This window comes from Numenius arquata, chromosome 12 (assembly GCF_964106895.1).
Source record: "Numenius arquata chromosome 12, bNumArq3.hap1.1, whole genome shotgun sequence".
NCBI classification, from domain to species: domain Eukaryota; kingdom Metazoa; phylum Chordata; class Aves; order Charadriiformes; family Scolopacidae; genus Numenius; species Numenius arquata.
The window spans coordinates 11087646-11103356 of NC_133587.1; the positions used below are offsets into that span (position 1 = coordinate 11087646).

Sequence of the window (15711 nt, forward strand, 5' to 3'; positions counted from 1 at the left end):
GTTATCATAATGAAGGCGCTCTGAACCTTACTGCAAACCTCAACTTCATGGCTGCTTCAAGCCACTAGTGGGATTTACAGCAAGCTCAATGTATGTAGGTTTTATAAACTGTTCTAAATTCCTATTATAACAACAACCAAAAAAAAAACAAACCCAAAAAAACACCAACCCAGAAGATACCACATTTGGTTTTAAGATTTGTTAGTGATATTTGAAATTGGAGAAAGGTGGTTTGGTGGTTTGACTCTTCTGTCTGTTGCGGAAGAGGATAGATTTCTGCTGTCTTACATTTGGTAACAGGGTCATTGTTCACCGCCTGCTTTCACTTTGGTGCATACTGACATTGATTGCGAAGCACTTATTGCCACAACTTGCTGTCAAAATTTCATTTTTGCTATATTTCTGTATATAGCAGGCCTTCTGTGATATAAGGCTTTTAAATGAAACTTGTGGTGAGTGGGAAGTAAAATGAGTTGCTGTTGTTTGTGTTGAATTGCTTAGGTCATAGCCCTTAATGGAGACTGAAATAATGCAACCTGAAATCAACTTTCTGTGAGAGTATTCAGACTTGTAAATTCAACATCCTGGACTATCTTTGAGGCCCATTTGCTGCTGTAGCATTTAATCAGCTGAGACGTTGACTGAAAGTTTTGTGGATGAGCTGAGTAACCAACAGAACTTCAGCCAGGCTCTTTGATCATGGGATTTGTTCTGCTGCTGCTGTGTGTTTAAGGTCAGGCTGTAACGTGCATTTCTGCTTTGGGAGAAAGGGAAGAGGAATTAATAATTGAAGGTGTGACGTTGGAAAAATCTCTGAGCATACCGAATTCTTTAGAAAACCTGTTTGAGCCTTGTTACGCCTTGAGATCTGTTTTCAAGGCTGGGCGTGTTCTTGGCAGAGCATCTCCCTTAAAGAAAGAACACTGCTGCTCAAACGAGATTTATTTGAAATGCTTCTAAAATCTTCTTGCAACTCATCTGTCAGTACAAATGTTTGTAAAGGGTAATGTGGCTTAAAAAGACAAGCTTGTCCAGGTTTTTTTCATCTGCAGCAAAATGGGTTCCTTTTGGGGACTCTTTGTGTAAGGAACCTAATGGAACTGCTCTGTGTTGCCTCTTGGAGGGTGGAGTCTCTGGACCATAAGGGAGAGGCCTGGGGATAAAGTCTCCATCAAGCCTCTGTGATTACTTTCCAGTGGGCAGGGGCTCATCCAGGCAAGTGCCTGAAATGAAGTACTTTGGAGGAGCGAAGTTACCTCGGCTCTGACTTCTGGACCTGGTGTGTTTGCCTTTGTTCACCCTCTTCTTGCTTTACTATAAAACCTGCAGGAAAATCTTGATGCTTCTTATTGCCAGTGTTGTTTGGTGCGTGTAATTACTGGGTGTACCTCACCAGGAGACTTTGAAGGGGCGAGTCTCATTATGTGTGAGGCGTGTTTGAGGTCTTGCTCATCCAGAGAAAGTGACACAGTTGGCTGTGGCTGCTTCCAATGGCCGGGGTATCCGGGAGGTTTGCCCTAGCTCTTATTTCAATAACCTCAGCGACCAGATAGCTTCAGAACTCAAGCTTTGACCTTCAAGAAAGAGGGAGAAACAGTAGCTCAATACATAAAGACTGATATAGTCTGAAAGGAATATTATTCAGAAATTAAGTACTACTTGGTTTGTGTCTTGCCGTTATGCAGGATCATTATAAATAGATGCCCAAGTAATAACAAATGCTTGGGAAAACCTTGCATGGCAAGACACACAGGTTCATGCGACGTGGATTTTGTGGAGATGGTTCACTGGGGGACTGTCCCCCAAAAAAATATTTCTCTCTGTGATATTAAACATATGCCCCTGGGTTTAAAGACGACGGCCTCTCCCACGGTCATGCAGCTATTCATTTTTCAAAATGCCCTGGAAATCTCTGTAGTTCATCAGTCTTTCCTCAGAAAGCTTTTGATTCTCTCTCCTGTCTTTCTTGCTGTCAAACTGGGAGTATTTCTTCCTTTTCCTGAGTGAAGGAGGGGGAGGCAGAGCAGCACTGGAGAGGGGGTTTGTGATGAACCTCACTTTCAGGTGCACGAGGTGGGGAACTGGTGTGGTCCCCCTGGAAACACACCGCCATCAGCAGCTCTCCTGGAGTCGGAAATAAATTGGGAGACCAAGACTCAAATAAAAAACATGTGTTGAATAAAGGTTAATAGTCTTAACTGTTAAGATAGATAGGCCAAAGTTGTTTAAAACCATAACGGCTCCTTACCATGGATGATACAGTCTTAAGCCTTTGAAACTGAAAACTGTGTCTTAAGCCTTCATTGTGCGTTGCAGATTTAAGTGTGTGAAGTTTTCAGATAAGTTAATGATGTTAATACACCAGTAGGAAGCTCCTCGCTCCACATTATTAACGAAGACTGTATTTGCGTACTGATTTATTGTTAACTAATTGGTTACCACTTCAGTTACATTTGTGTTTCATGATAATAGTACACTGAGCAAGATTGTATAAAGGAATCGCTCTTACTTCAGGTATTTTTACTTCTTATTCAGGATAAGTGATCCTGAATAAATAAATCAGTTGTTAACCCTTAAGTGACCTTAGTCACTTAATCAAGTAGAGCCCTTAAGAGCAAGGTAGAGGGGAGGAAAGAGTATGTCGGATTGGAAAGAAGCTCCATTACAGACCCACGTACCCTTCCTAGCAGAACTTAAACCACTCAGATTTGTAGAAAATTCTGTTTGATTTAAAGGAATCAGCGTTTTCTGACATTGCTTTTCTTAAAAAAGAAAGAAAAAAAACCCACCACCATGTTGGTCAGCTGTGTACTTTACAGTTGATTTGTGCAGCAAGCTAGATCTTCAAAGCCCAATGACATGATTTATTTTAGCATGTCTGGAGGTATTTTGGTACTCTTACTTAAGAAAATTAAAAGCATAATCACTTAGAGAAGGAAAAAAAAACCAACCTCTGCTGTGTTTTTCCTTAATCAAATCTCAACAAGTGTTTTTTATAAGCAAGTGATGCTGCTGCTTTTTTTTTTTTTTTCTTGTCCAGACAGGCTGACCTTTTAGCTTGGTTTCTAATTCAGTTACTGAAAAATACCCAGTGAGATAACTTGCCTTTGTGGTTGCAGGATTAGTCAGCCACTTTCTAAGTCTCTAAAGGATTTTAAGGTTTGGACTTCTTGAAGTTCAGTGCTGTAAAATACCACTGACACAATTTGTCATTTCCTTTGTTTAGATTAAGTGTGTATGGTACTTGGGATGATTTTTGGAAGTGAATAAGGTTATTCATACTCATAATTGATACTAAGGCTAAAAAAGGAAATTTAATCTTGGAATTCAGCAGATTAAAATGCATTGGTCTTTTTAAAAAAGACTTTTTTATGACCACTCATATCATTGAGTAGAGCTTTGGATGGGTTTTCTTCCTTAATATAATTTCTGTACAATGCAGAGGGTAATAACAGTATGCAGAGGTTATACAGTGCTGGCTGTAGCACCAAAAGTTTGTTGAGCCTTTTAGGGATTACAGTGAGGATTGATGAAAGTCCAACTCTTGGCTAAGAGCATCCTGGGGATGGCAGCGTTGATGCAGGCTGCAGTGTTCCCATGGTGGTGCTGTCTTCTCTGCTCCCTGGGTGACTGCTCTGCATAATCACTGTGTAGTCAGGTGTGGGTAGCCGGGGTAGATCTGTAGGTGTCAGTCAGGTGTGGGTAGCCGGTAGATCTGTATGTTTGCTATAATCCTCTGAAATCGGTTTCTGTATTGGGAATTTTCTTGACATCTTGCCGACCCCTGGCTTTTACAGGCTTTTGAGAAACAGGGGAAAACTTCCATACTGTGGGGAGGGTGAGAAAGCAAAGATAACTCTTAGCTGGTGAAGGAGCAGTTGTGTGTCTAAAGCATATGGAGGTATCTAAAAGACAAGTAGACATAGTGCTTAGCGACATGGCTTAGTGGTGGTTTTTGTCAGGGTTAGGCTGATGGTTGGACTCGATTTGAAAGGTCCCTTCCAACCTGGACAATTCTATGATACATATATACTTTCTCTCTCATATAAACGCTTTAGATACCCTGGAATCAGAAAATCAAGTATCAGCACAGGATGTATCAGCTGAGGAATGGGGGGTGACTGGGAAAACGTGTGAGTAACTTCCAGTGAGCACCTCTCAGCTATTACCTGGCGCAGGCTAGCAAGCCAGGGCACAGCAGAAGCCCCCAGCCTGGAGGTGAGCTGGTCTGGGAAGGGTGGGGGGCTGCCTGGCCCCAGGGTATGGCAGAGCAGTCGTTCAGGCTGAGCTGAGTCTGGGTTCAGCTTGAATCCACGGTACAGCATTCCGTTGCTGCCATCCAATAGCCAGAAAGTCAGTATTGATGAAGCTTGGGCTTTTTTCCTTGTCTGCCTCGGCAGCCACTGGTGGGTGAGGTTCCATAGTGAAGTGGTACTTGGTGCCACCAGCAGAGGGGCAGCTTCCTGAGAAGTCCGTCAGGCCATCATGGTGTGGCCAGCTGAGGGAAGCCTTGCTAAGCTAGGAAGGTGCCAAGGTGAGGAGAGAGGTCCTGGCAGCAGTTCTTCCTGTGGATACAGGGCAGAGGGAAGTTTCCAGTTTAGATGTGGTCTTCACAGTATGTCTGGCAGGGAGCAGAATAGTACACATTGCCTTCCAGTCACTCTGTGGGAATAGTACAGACACAATGGCCTGGTGTCACGCACATAGAAACTACATTGAAAATAACTCAGATCCTCACTGGCATTGCAGCAGCAAGATGTCTCACTTTCAGTAGCCAGAAAACTCCACGTTTGTGAAAGTAAGATAGAGCTGCCCAAACACGTCATCCGAGAAGGCCTGGGTCTCCTCTGATATAACTCTATTAAAATACTTTTTCCAGTTTGCCTGGAGATCAGATGCTGAGTGGGTGTTAGTGTCTGTCTGTCCTCCACAAAAAGCCATGCTGAGATTGTTCTCACTTAACTGTTTCAGCTGCCAGACTTGCACCGGCTTAAGTTGACTTGGCTCTAGGGCATGTGCTGATCTAGTTGAAACTTGGGAGTTATTTCTCTGTGGGAAGTCATCTGATGTCCAGATGAGGTGGCCTGAAACAGCTCTCTCCAGATGTGCATGGGTGATAGATCCTGTTCTCTTTCTGTGGGAAGCTCCAGCCGCAGTGCTGTTTTGACTTGCGCTGGATGCTGCAGCCCATGATGTGTTTTGCTAGCACATTGCCTAAATAATTAAGATGCATTAAAAGCAGAAGCTTGTGCTGCTGAGACTTATTTTTCAAATCCTTTGAAAGATTAATATCTGTATTTTTAATCTTGCATGAAATCCCACAGTGAGTGCATTTCATCCACTGCTTTCATAACAGCGAGAAACTTCACTGATGTGCTATGGCTAAAAGGGAGGGAAAACCAAGATAATTAATGTTTGTGGAGGCACTGGGGTTTGTTCTGATTTACTGTAGCCCCTCAGTAGCGTGGCTCCTTGACAGATTTGTGAAGTTGTAGGGACCTGACAATCACGATGAAAAGTGGGTGGTAAGTGCCTGTAGGTTCTTAGGTTTTTGTGTCCCTTGCATTGGACAACTTACAGTGAATAAATAGTTAATGCCTGCTCATACATTACATCAAGGCCTCCTTATGCTAGAAACATAAATGAGAACAAGGCACTTAATTTTTAGATCAGTGATTGAAAGCATGCCAAGTGGTACTGAGCCAGCATTTCAGGAAAAATGCTAAGGAAAAAAATGGCATGCTATTCCAACACCAATTTATATCACCGTTTTCGAGACCTAAAGTCTGGAGCACTGCTTAGCATGAGAAATCACCCTCTGCGTTTAATTTTGGCCAGAGAAATTGAATGCTTTTTTTGCTGGTTTATAAAAAGTGCATAGTACTATTCAGTGATCTGTTCCCTCCCAGTATATTTGATACGAGCATTTAATTGATACCGTGTTTAACCAGTCTTTCAAGTTAGAGAAGGGCTAATTCCAGAATAATCTCAGTTCTTACACTTGTCAGAGCTCACATTCATGAATCCCTGAGTTCTGACACCTCTCCCCGGCTCGCGGTCTGTAGCACCCATGCACTCTCACACGCCGCAGCCTGAATTGCGCTCAGAGGTGGTTGCTACAAATAGTTGCAGCAAGTGGCATCCAATGGGCGATCTCCTTCCAAAAATAAAACCCTGCTTGAGGAGGTGAGAGAAGAGAAGTTCAGAAGTTGAGGTGTGGATATGCATCAAACGGGTCTGCAGGATGCTGGAAAGGAACCACGAGGTTCCCTTGGCTTTATCGGAAGGGAAGCATCTTGACAGCCTTGCTGGTAGCCAAGGTCAAACGAAGTAAGAGTTTAATTAGTCCCTTTTGTGAAGAGCCTCCCTTCCCAAAGGACATCTGAACACTTAATAGACTATTTGTAGGAATACTTTTCTTCTTACCTCTAATACGCAGCCGTTTCTGGTGGGGAATGTGATAATTAGAAGCCTCCTGTGAGGGGCTCAGCTGTGCTTCCATGCAATTGTGGTCCTGGTTGGTTATTTTCTTTTCCATTTTGTTTTTCCAAAGTAGCCTGTTGCTACTGTATTACAGTGGTAATATTTTTCATTGTCTCTAGCAGAAAGTTTCTATTTTGCATTTAATGATTAGCGTAGCTTGGATAACTTGGTTTGGAGAAAAACCCTTTTTAAGCCCTGTTTAGATTTTACCTGTCTAAATACACACAGGTAAATGAGTTGTGCTCCCTATTGCTGTGGTTCAAGATGATTTGAGTTTCTTTGCAGGGCTTTGATTTCTGGGCATGCAGTCAAGAACTGTTAGATTGCAGCATAAAACTAGGCAGAAAAGGGAGATATAACAATAAAAGCTGTGCTAAATAGACAATTAATTTGTTTTTTTTCTTTAGTTCCTATCTAGCTCATATCTTTTCCACTAAGAATTTATTTCCCTGTGTAGCGTGGGAAGCTGCAATTTTATTACTTCTGTATTTTAGTCTTCAAACTCCCACTGCCCCTTATGAAGTGATAATTGCTGAAGCCATTTTTTCTAAAGGCTATTTAAAACTTAAAAGTTTGCCATCAAGTTATGTTGGACAGTAAAGGCCACCTGGAATATTTGGGTTAAAGGCAGAGCGATTGCTGCAGCTGGGTGTTTCCCCTCTAAAAAGCCATGGGCTATTGGTGGTAAAGGTGGGGGGAGATTCAGAAAATACTCTGCGTGAGCATGTGGAAGACGAGTGTTCAAACTGGCAGAAATTAGAGGGTATAAGAGGTATTAGAAGGCAGAGTGTTATGACTAGAGGGCTAAGAAAGCAGAGAACAACTTCCTAATTTTATTTGTAGGATTTGCTGTGGTTTCAAGATTTGAAAATATCCCCCTTCTACAGATCAAATACTTTCACCATGGGGAAAATAACCCTATCTTCCCAATATCATATATATTCCGATTTTGTTCCAGAAGTCAGATGGTAGAAGACCTGTAGCCTCTCCCTGGAGATGGAGGATTCACGTTTGGCACAAGCTTCAGGACTTCTAAGACAGTATTTAAAAACAAAGCCCAGATAGCATGAAATGTTGCAAAGATGCAAAGAAAAGACTTTGCGCTAAATCCAGGGATCAGATTCAGTGTCAGCAAGTAAAAAGAAAGTTGCAGGAGGAACACGTTTTTTCGCTTGCCCCAGGATAATATGTTTTGATTCCTGTGCAGCCGGTGAGTTAGTGCTCTGCTTGTCGGGGAGAAATGTGCAAAAGCTGCTGGGAAACAGCTCGTTTCTATTTGATGCTCGTAATTCATGCGGCAAGAGGTTTTTGCTGGCAGTGTTTTTGGTAGAAGAGCAAATAAGAACGATAGCTGAAGCGACTTGGGGATTACTGGACGACACGGTATTTATGTTGGCAGTGCAGAGTCAGTGGTGACCTCGTGCTGCTGAAGGGCCGTTGAGGGACCAGAGGAGCATGTGAGGTCCCAAACTGGTCAAGCTACAGCCCCTGCTGTAGGAAAACCAGGCACGGGCGCTCTTCAGCTTAAGGACTGTGGCTACCAAGAGAACTGTGATAAATCCTTTGCATCAGCTTCTAATTCAAAAAGTTTTCACTGTGAGTTTTTTGTTTTTTCTTGGGGACAGGGAAGGGGCTGAGGTAACTCTCTAGGCTTTGTGTTTTACAGTAGATCTCCTGTGAAGCATAAATCTGGCGTGGTCTGTTTAAAAATACTGTGGCAGGTTTTCAGACTGCCTCTTGCTCAGGATAGAACTGCATAGGTATAAATTTCAGACCATGGTGCCCTTGAGTATGGAACCTGTGGCTGTGTCTAACGTGTCTGCAGAGAGCCTTTATTTATTCTCCTTTTGCTGCTTAGATTCATTTACATTCAGTAGAATATCATGTTGCAGTGACACTTTACCTGACTGTAACAAATGCAAGTGGTAGGGTTTTTTTTCCCTCTGTTTTTAAAAAGCTGATTTGAAAGGACGGTAACTCAGAAGCAGTTTGCTGAGGTGCACGTTGTTCAGCAGAGTAGTTATCCACAAGTCTGTCTGAAATGCTGGCAAAGGGATGGCAGGAAAAGCTTACAAATCTCCTTCAGGAAGAAATTGTATATCAAATGGTGTGTTCCTGATTTGTCCATCGTCACTATGTATGCATGGAAAGGCTGTAGGTTATGTCCTCCTGAAGGATGTAATTATCTACGTCCTTCTGAATTACACAGTAGAAGTCATCACCGTATTCGAACAAGATGTTGCTGCCAGGGGTGTCTGCAGCCCGAGGAGAGCGAACAGTGTGTGTGGCTGTGGGCTTTCACGTGCACGTTTGCACCTCTGACATTCGTCTTCAGTTGGGCGTTTTTACAGAGTTAAGATTGTTCTCAAAACCTGGAGTAAAAATACAGCTGTTAATCAAATGGTTAAAAATTAGCTTTCTGCACACAAAGCCTTACTTGAACAGTTTTGCTGTGCTGCCACCTCTCCCTGTTGTGTTTGACCAACCTTAGAACAAGTATTTTATGTCGGTCTTTACATTTGAAATGAGAGTCCTTCCTTTAAAAGTTTGTCTTAGCTATTTGATCGCTGTGGACAAAAATAGATGGCTTTTACAAAGACACTTAGGACTTCTTCCAACAGAAGGGTTGCTGAGGAGAAGTGAGGAGCAGAATGGGACTGAGCCCCTGGCTAAAACCCGCTCTAATTGCAGCTCTTCAGCGCCAAGATTTACCCTGAGTAACCGTCTGTCATGAGATGCTCTGTCCTTGTCCTTCTTTTCTTATTTTGCTTCTGGCGTTTCTCTAAGAGAATAATGTCAGTATCCCAGGAGTCTACCGCTGCAGAGACAGATATGCCAGAGTTTAAAAACTTCATTTCTGGGAGAAAGTCTGTCTCTGGCATTGGCTCATGGTGAAATGCCACGCAGCAAAGTGAAATGGAGGCCATCACATTTTAAACATTATTTTTTAATTTTTTTTTCCTTTTAAAGATGTGTGAGTGAAGGACAAGCTGGGTAATAGCCCAGCCCAGGTCACAGGGCTGGTGGTGTCGCGGGGCCGAAGCACGGTGGGAGCAGAGGGCTTGGTGTCCTGCCGCTGCGTGGGTGCTCGTTAGTAATTAGCGCCTGTCAGTCCCTTGTCAGTTCATCTGTGGTGAGCAGTCACATTTGGGACCTTTTACTAGTGTTGCTCTTTGGCTTCTCTGCCTCTTTTAGGAGCAGCATGGCATTCACAGCCACCCTGATGTTATTCCAGCTGAAAACTCTGTAATTAGTTCACCCTCATCAACACACAGCATTGCTGTGGGGTGTGTTTCTCTGCTCTTAGGTTTTTACACGGCGTGGACTTGCCTCTCTCCCTTCTCCCACCGTCCCCGTTGTGGTTAACCCGCGATCAGTCTCCTTAAGCAGCTACTTTGTTCTGCCTCGCGCGTCTGCGCAGGTAACCCACGTCCCGGTTTGTTCGTATTAATATCTCTCTGTAGGCTTTTGCCCACTCCAGACTCCGCTGTACTTCCATACTGTTAGCCATCTGTCCTGACAAACACGCAGTCCCAGGAATTGTCACAGCCATTGTGTCCCTTGGCAAACAGCCGCTTACAGTTAGCAGAAAGGCTTTGCGTGTCGGTACCCATGGATGCTAGATCCTGTTTGAGAACATTAATAGGACAATTTTTATCTCTCACTGCCCCGTTCTCAGGGTCTGGAGAGCCCATGGCTATAAATCTGCCCTGCCCTCTGGTCCGCCAGCTCTGGCAATTTGTTTCTGGCTGTAAGCAGCCCCCAGCACTTCAAGAGGATGCTGGAGGAGGCTCAGGGGGCATCCATGGAAGATTGCAGCCCTAGGACAATTTCTGACATCTAATAGTTGATGAGGTATTTTAGATCTGTTCCAAAACTCTCTTTCAGCAGTCTAGCACTGGGTGCTCTGGGAGAGCTGACAGCCCTTTGCTCTGATACAGCTGCTTAGTATATGTGCTCAGTGCTTAAATTAATGGTTGGTTTTTTTTCTTTTTTACGTTTTTATTTGACTGTTCAATTCCCTGGACTGTGAGGAAGGTGAATGTTGAATAATTACCTGCTCCATAATAAATTAGTGTGAAAAGGCAACCGGTGCCATGCATCAACTTAAACTGCTGTCTGGTAAAGTTGCATTAATGTGTATAAATAATGTATATCTTTGTGGAGGAAGTGCTTTGTCTTTCTAATGATTGGAGAGGCCGAAAGACTGCATACCCTTGCAAGAAAGGTTTTGTTTCGCGTGTGCCTGGATTATTAAAGTGGATTCGTGATCCTGTAACTGCAGCTAGGAAATACCTTTAGCAGAATATACTGAAGAATTTCAAAAGACCTTGTGAGAAATGACTAGCAGATGACTTTGTGGTTTAGGGACTGGTATCTCTTTCACCACAGGAAGAAGGATCAGGATTTCCGTATTGTAGTATTTAAGGACTGATGCAAACTATACAACTGCCATCAAACAGCCAGTAATTCAGTTGTTGCTTTATAATAGTCAGCGAGTGTTTCACTGTGTGTTTTGGTTCAGAAATGCCTTGAAGAATAACCACAATAGCTGACTAATTAACAGCTAAACCAAGACAGCAGCATCGCTTGCATTTAACTGCAGTAAGGATAAGTCACTTAATTACGACATTTGTTGAAAGTCTAAAAATCAACACTTCTTTGTTCACAAAAAAAACCCCCAAATTATTTTGCATGTTCTTAGTATCCACAGCAGGTGGTCACTGAAAGCAGGTGGTGAGGACAGTCATTCCCATCTTCTGCAGTGGCTGTTAAATAGTGGATCCGTGTGTTTCTGGGGGTCACTTGGTCTTGTGTGGGAAAAGGACAGATGCTTAGGTGAATATTTGAAGCACTTCCAGTGTCCGTGTTTTTAAGTATTATCCCAAAATCCTGTCTGTTTCACAGGTTGTAATATTATAATAATATGTAAAGGGTGTAGCTCTGGTCAGTCTAGACTATCCCAGGCCACACTTGGCATCTCTAATCACAGAATAAAACTTTCCTGTGCCAGTGCTCAGCAAATTGGCATGCACAAGGCAGCCAATTAACCAAAGGGCAGGCAGACAGGGAATACGGTGAAGGGAAGCTTGTCCAGACTCGCCTGACATCTTCACGTGTACAGTGAAATACAAATTGTACTTGCATATTTTATCAGTGTGAGGCTGACCCAAAGTGACCTGGAGCCTGTGTTCTGGGATTTCTAGCTTAGAGGAGTCTGAATTCCTCACCATGGCTGAGGTTCAGCCTGACTGCACATAAATGCTTTTTTTTCAAATGCAACTTTTGTCAAATGATTTCTTTTTTCTGTTCCCTTCTGTCTCCTTTTGTCACTTGGCAGAAGGAGGTTTAGTTGCAGGGAAAGGGGAGGGGGAGAGAACTTCACTTCTGTTCCATCTCAATACAGTATTTCTGTTCTGAGCCTGCAAAATGAAGCGTTAGGAAAACAACTCAACGGGGGAAACATTTCCCTGGTTGTTTTATACATTTTATGCACTCGCGCTGTCACTAAACAGAGCATGTAATGTATCTGTAAAACGAGCAAAAGCAGCCCAGTATCCTGAGGCTCACGCCAGTCTCACCGAGAGCAGCGTTCTGGAGCAGAACTCTGCCACCTTCTCCTGCTGAAAGACGTGTTGTGACCATGGGACGGGCAGCAGAATCTCTGTAGGTGTGTGGATGGTGGCTGTACTGATGCCGATGTCTGTCCTTCTTTTGTCTCCCTGCTAGCTGAAGACGTGGAGTGTCGATGAACTCCAGAGGAGGCTCTCGGCCCTGGACCCCATGATGGAGCAGGAGATTGAAGAAATCCGCCAGAAGTACCAGTCAAAGCGGCAGCCCATCCTCGATGCCATTGAAGCCAAGAAGCGGCGGCAGCAGAACTTCTGAGCCACTGGTAGAATATTCTTCCATCCTCAAACAATCAGCTCCTCGCTTTTATGACTACTAAACATACTGATTTCTATTGAAATACGCTAGCAAGATAGAGGGCAATACTTCTGCTCATTTATTTTTCCATAGCACCTTTGTGAACTCAGGAATGCCACTAAGTGCAACATCCTGATGGTGTGTTTTAATGTTAGATGTATATTTAAAACATTATTCCAAAGGAGTTTTGTTACTGGTTTTAGGGGGATTGTTTTTAAATCAGAGGAACAGATAGAAATAGGCTAATGAAAGTTGGCTCACTCTCTTTTCAACTGAACTTTCAGGAGTCCATTTTGGTTTAAGTTAATACGGATTGTGGCATTTAATGGCTGCATCTTTTGTGGTTTTTGTTTTTGTTTTTCTTTGTCAATGCACAGACACAATTTCAAGCTGTTAACTATATCCTTCTACTGTTAAGGTACTGATAAGTTTTAGGTCACTGAAGAGAGCAGGTGAGAACACGTGCAAACTGTTCCAGCCTTTTGAAAGAAACTTAGATCTCATTTTTCAAAAAGCCTGTAATAAGCCTCATGCCTTACACTGTGTGCTTTAAGCAAGTGTGGTTTCTTCAAGACCTCAGTTTTGTCCTGTTTTTGCGTACTTTATGAGTTAACACGAGTAGATAAAGCATGTTGTGCCTCCATCAGATATTACATTCTGCAACTTAAAACCAAAAGCCAATCGGCGAGCCGATCCCCCTTCGTCTGTCTGTCTGTCTGTCTGTCTGGAAATGTCCTTCAGGGAGACTCTGCTGACAGTGGAGTTCAGGAACAGGAAACAGTATTCGAATGGGTGGAAGTTGTGTGAACCTCTCTCAGGAATTAGGTACTTCTGCTCTGACTGAGAGGACTATCTCCACAGTTTGTGAAATATTTCCTGGGCTTCATTTCAGATTAGATGCTTGAATAAAAACCTAATTTCACAATCCTTCACATTTCTGCGAGGTTTAGCACATCAGAAAAGTTGAACTGAAAGTAAAGACTTTGTTGAATTAGCAAAGATGTGCATTGATGGTGGTGGAGCGAAGGCGGAGTTGGTCTGAATGAGAAGACAATTACTGATGTCCTGCTGGAAGAGATTCAGTCTCTTCCCGTTCCTCTGGATGCTCTTGTGTTCTTTCTTTACATTTCCCTGCCGTTCCTGCCGGGTATAGCTCAATCAACGGAAACGCCCCAGCGTGTACAATCGCTGTGAGGATGGTGCAATGAACTCACACCGGTAGAGTGGAGAGTGAAACAGAAGCAGCGGAGAAGTGAGCCTGGTTTGCAGGGCAGAGACCAAGTGATGCCTCTGCCCCACGGGCTGTGACAGCAGAATTACGTAGTTTTAGATTTATCTGGGATATGATGAAATATTTGGACAGAGCAAGTATTTCTACCAATTTATTTTGCTCTGATAGAGGGAACAGTTTCCAGTCATTCTTCTGAAACAGGCCTTGGTACCTCACCTAGGTAATTAACTAAATAGCAGTGTCTCCTTAATCAAATGCTGCTGGAGAGGTGAAGTGTTCATTTCACGCCTCTGTAGGCTCTTCTTTTTTTTCCCCTCGGAGCAGACTCTTGGCTACTGTTAACAGGTAAACTCCATTGCTGTGAAAGGAACCAAGCCATTTTTACCCCCTCTGCAGATCTGGTTGCATCGGTTTGTGTCGGTTTGATGCGCAGTGCGAGCACGGCTGTTCAGAGATCAGCAAACCGGCTCCCCGGAGGGAAAGGGGAGGCGGTGAGCCAAGGTACTTCCTGGGATAACCAGCCGTTTGATAGCCTCAAGTATTGGGAAAGTTTTGAATTAGGAAAACCAAGTAATTAAAAGCTTTGTTGCTGTTAACGGACTAAAATCCCTTAGTCCGGACTCTGTAATGAGGTCTGGTGAAGTGCTGCGTGAACATCAGGGCTCATACAGTGCTCCTCTGAAATCCGTGCAATGCCTTTTGCCCTAAACACGTATTTATTATGAGCAATATTCATGAGCGACCTTTGCATCAAAGAAACTCCCACAGCTTAGGAGGGAGTTCTCTGGTCAAGGGCTGGTCTTGGATTTGTCACTCGGGTGGCTCTGGCCCAACAGAGGTGTGGATATGGGACAGGGTAACTGGGGCACTGCTCGCACGTGGCATGGACCAAGCAGATTCTGCTGGGAGTAGTTTTACCTCTGCACTGTGTAGGTAACTTTCTAGTGATCGGAGGGCATTAGAAAACCCAAGTTTTAGGTGAAACACCACAGGGTGGTGTCTATTTACAGAATATGCAACCTGTGACTGCTGTAACTGAATGTAAGCACTCTTGAAATACTCTGCTTTGCTGATGTGATTGTCTTAAAATACAGCAAATGAACCAAAATAAGTACAACTGGTCCAATGGCTTAACTGTCTTTGAACCTTTCTTAAATGCTTGCAGTGGCTGAGACTTGATGATGTTTCTTGCGCTTGGAGCTCAAATGCAGAGGAATTATTTTCTCCTTCATTGATTTTCAATCTGTTAGAGAAAATAATTCCCTTTTTGGTCCCTTTGTAGAGTGTCTGGGAGCGTAGTACCTGCTCGCTTTGAGAGTCCTCCAGGCTAAGAACAAGGCTCGTACCGTAAGGGAACGCTGTTCCGACAAAGTTTTTAAGCAAAAAGCTTACTTAATTGTCAAGCTGCATTTGTGTGCTCCTTGGGTCCACCTGCATTGCTGAAAGTGTTCTGGACACAGACCATTATCTTTGCTTGTAAAACCCAGAGATACTGATGATGTCAGTCATGTGAGACTTAAAAATGTGAAGTTTGTAGCTTTAACTTTTTTTTGTAACAAAGAAATTAGCAACACTGGCATAAAGTGCTGACTTGAAATGCTATTTTGTAAGATCTGGCTGTTTGTATATAAGTGTTGGGTCATTAGTTTGTATATGTATGAAATAGTAACTTTTATTGCATTCCTCTGAGTTTGATACAGGAGACTTTGTTTGATCTTTCTCAAATATCTGGCCTTATTTGTTCAAAGGGGCAAATAAACTGTCCTTACCTGAAAGCATCGGTCTTGTGACTCGTATTTATACATTAAAATACTCTGATTTATCAGGTCAAGTTTAAACATGTCAGATATGCATTTATTTATTTTTTTCAACAGGCAGTTCTTTAGCCTTAAATCGTTACTAATTTTGTACCTCGAGGAGAGATTTGCTTCAGTTCGGGGTCAGGTCCGTGTGCTGCCAGCTCCATGGTGGTTCCGAATGATGAGCTATGGATGTTCAGGCTGTTTCCCCGCATGGAGGAGCGCTGGGAGCCCTTCCTGGCACTGTGATCCCCCAGGAGGTTCGCTCTG

At 43.3% G+C, this 15711-nt stretch overlaps 1 protein-coding gene across 1 annotated transcript in view; it reads left to right on the plus strand.

Moving 5' to 3' along the window:
* The window catches only part of STK4 (serine/threonine kinase 4), a 47831-nt gene extending 32418 nt beyond the window's left edge, over positions 1 to 15413 (plus strand). The window contains exon 11 of the mRNA XM_074156824.1: positions 12214 to 15413. Coding sequence (XP_074012925.1) covers positions 12214 to 12372 — 159 coding nt within the window. The 3' untranslated portion in view covers positions 12373 to 15413. The remainder of the gene's footprint in view (positions 1 to 12213) is intronic.
* The last annotated feature ends 298 nt before the right edge of the window (positions 15414 to 15711 follow it).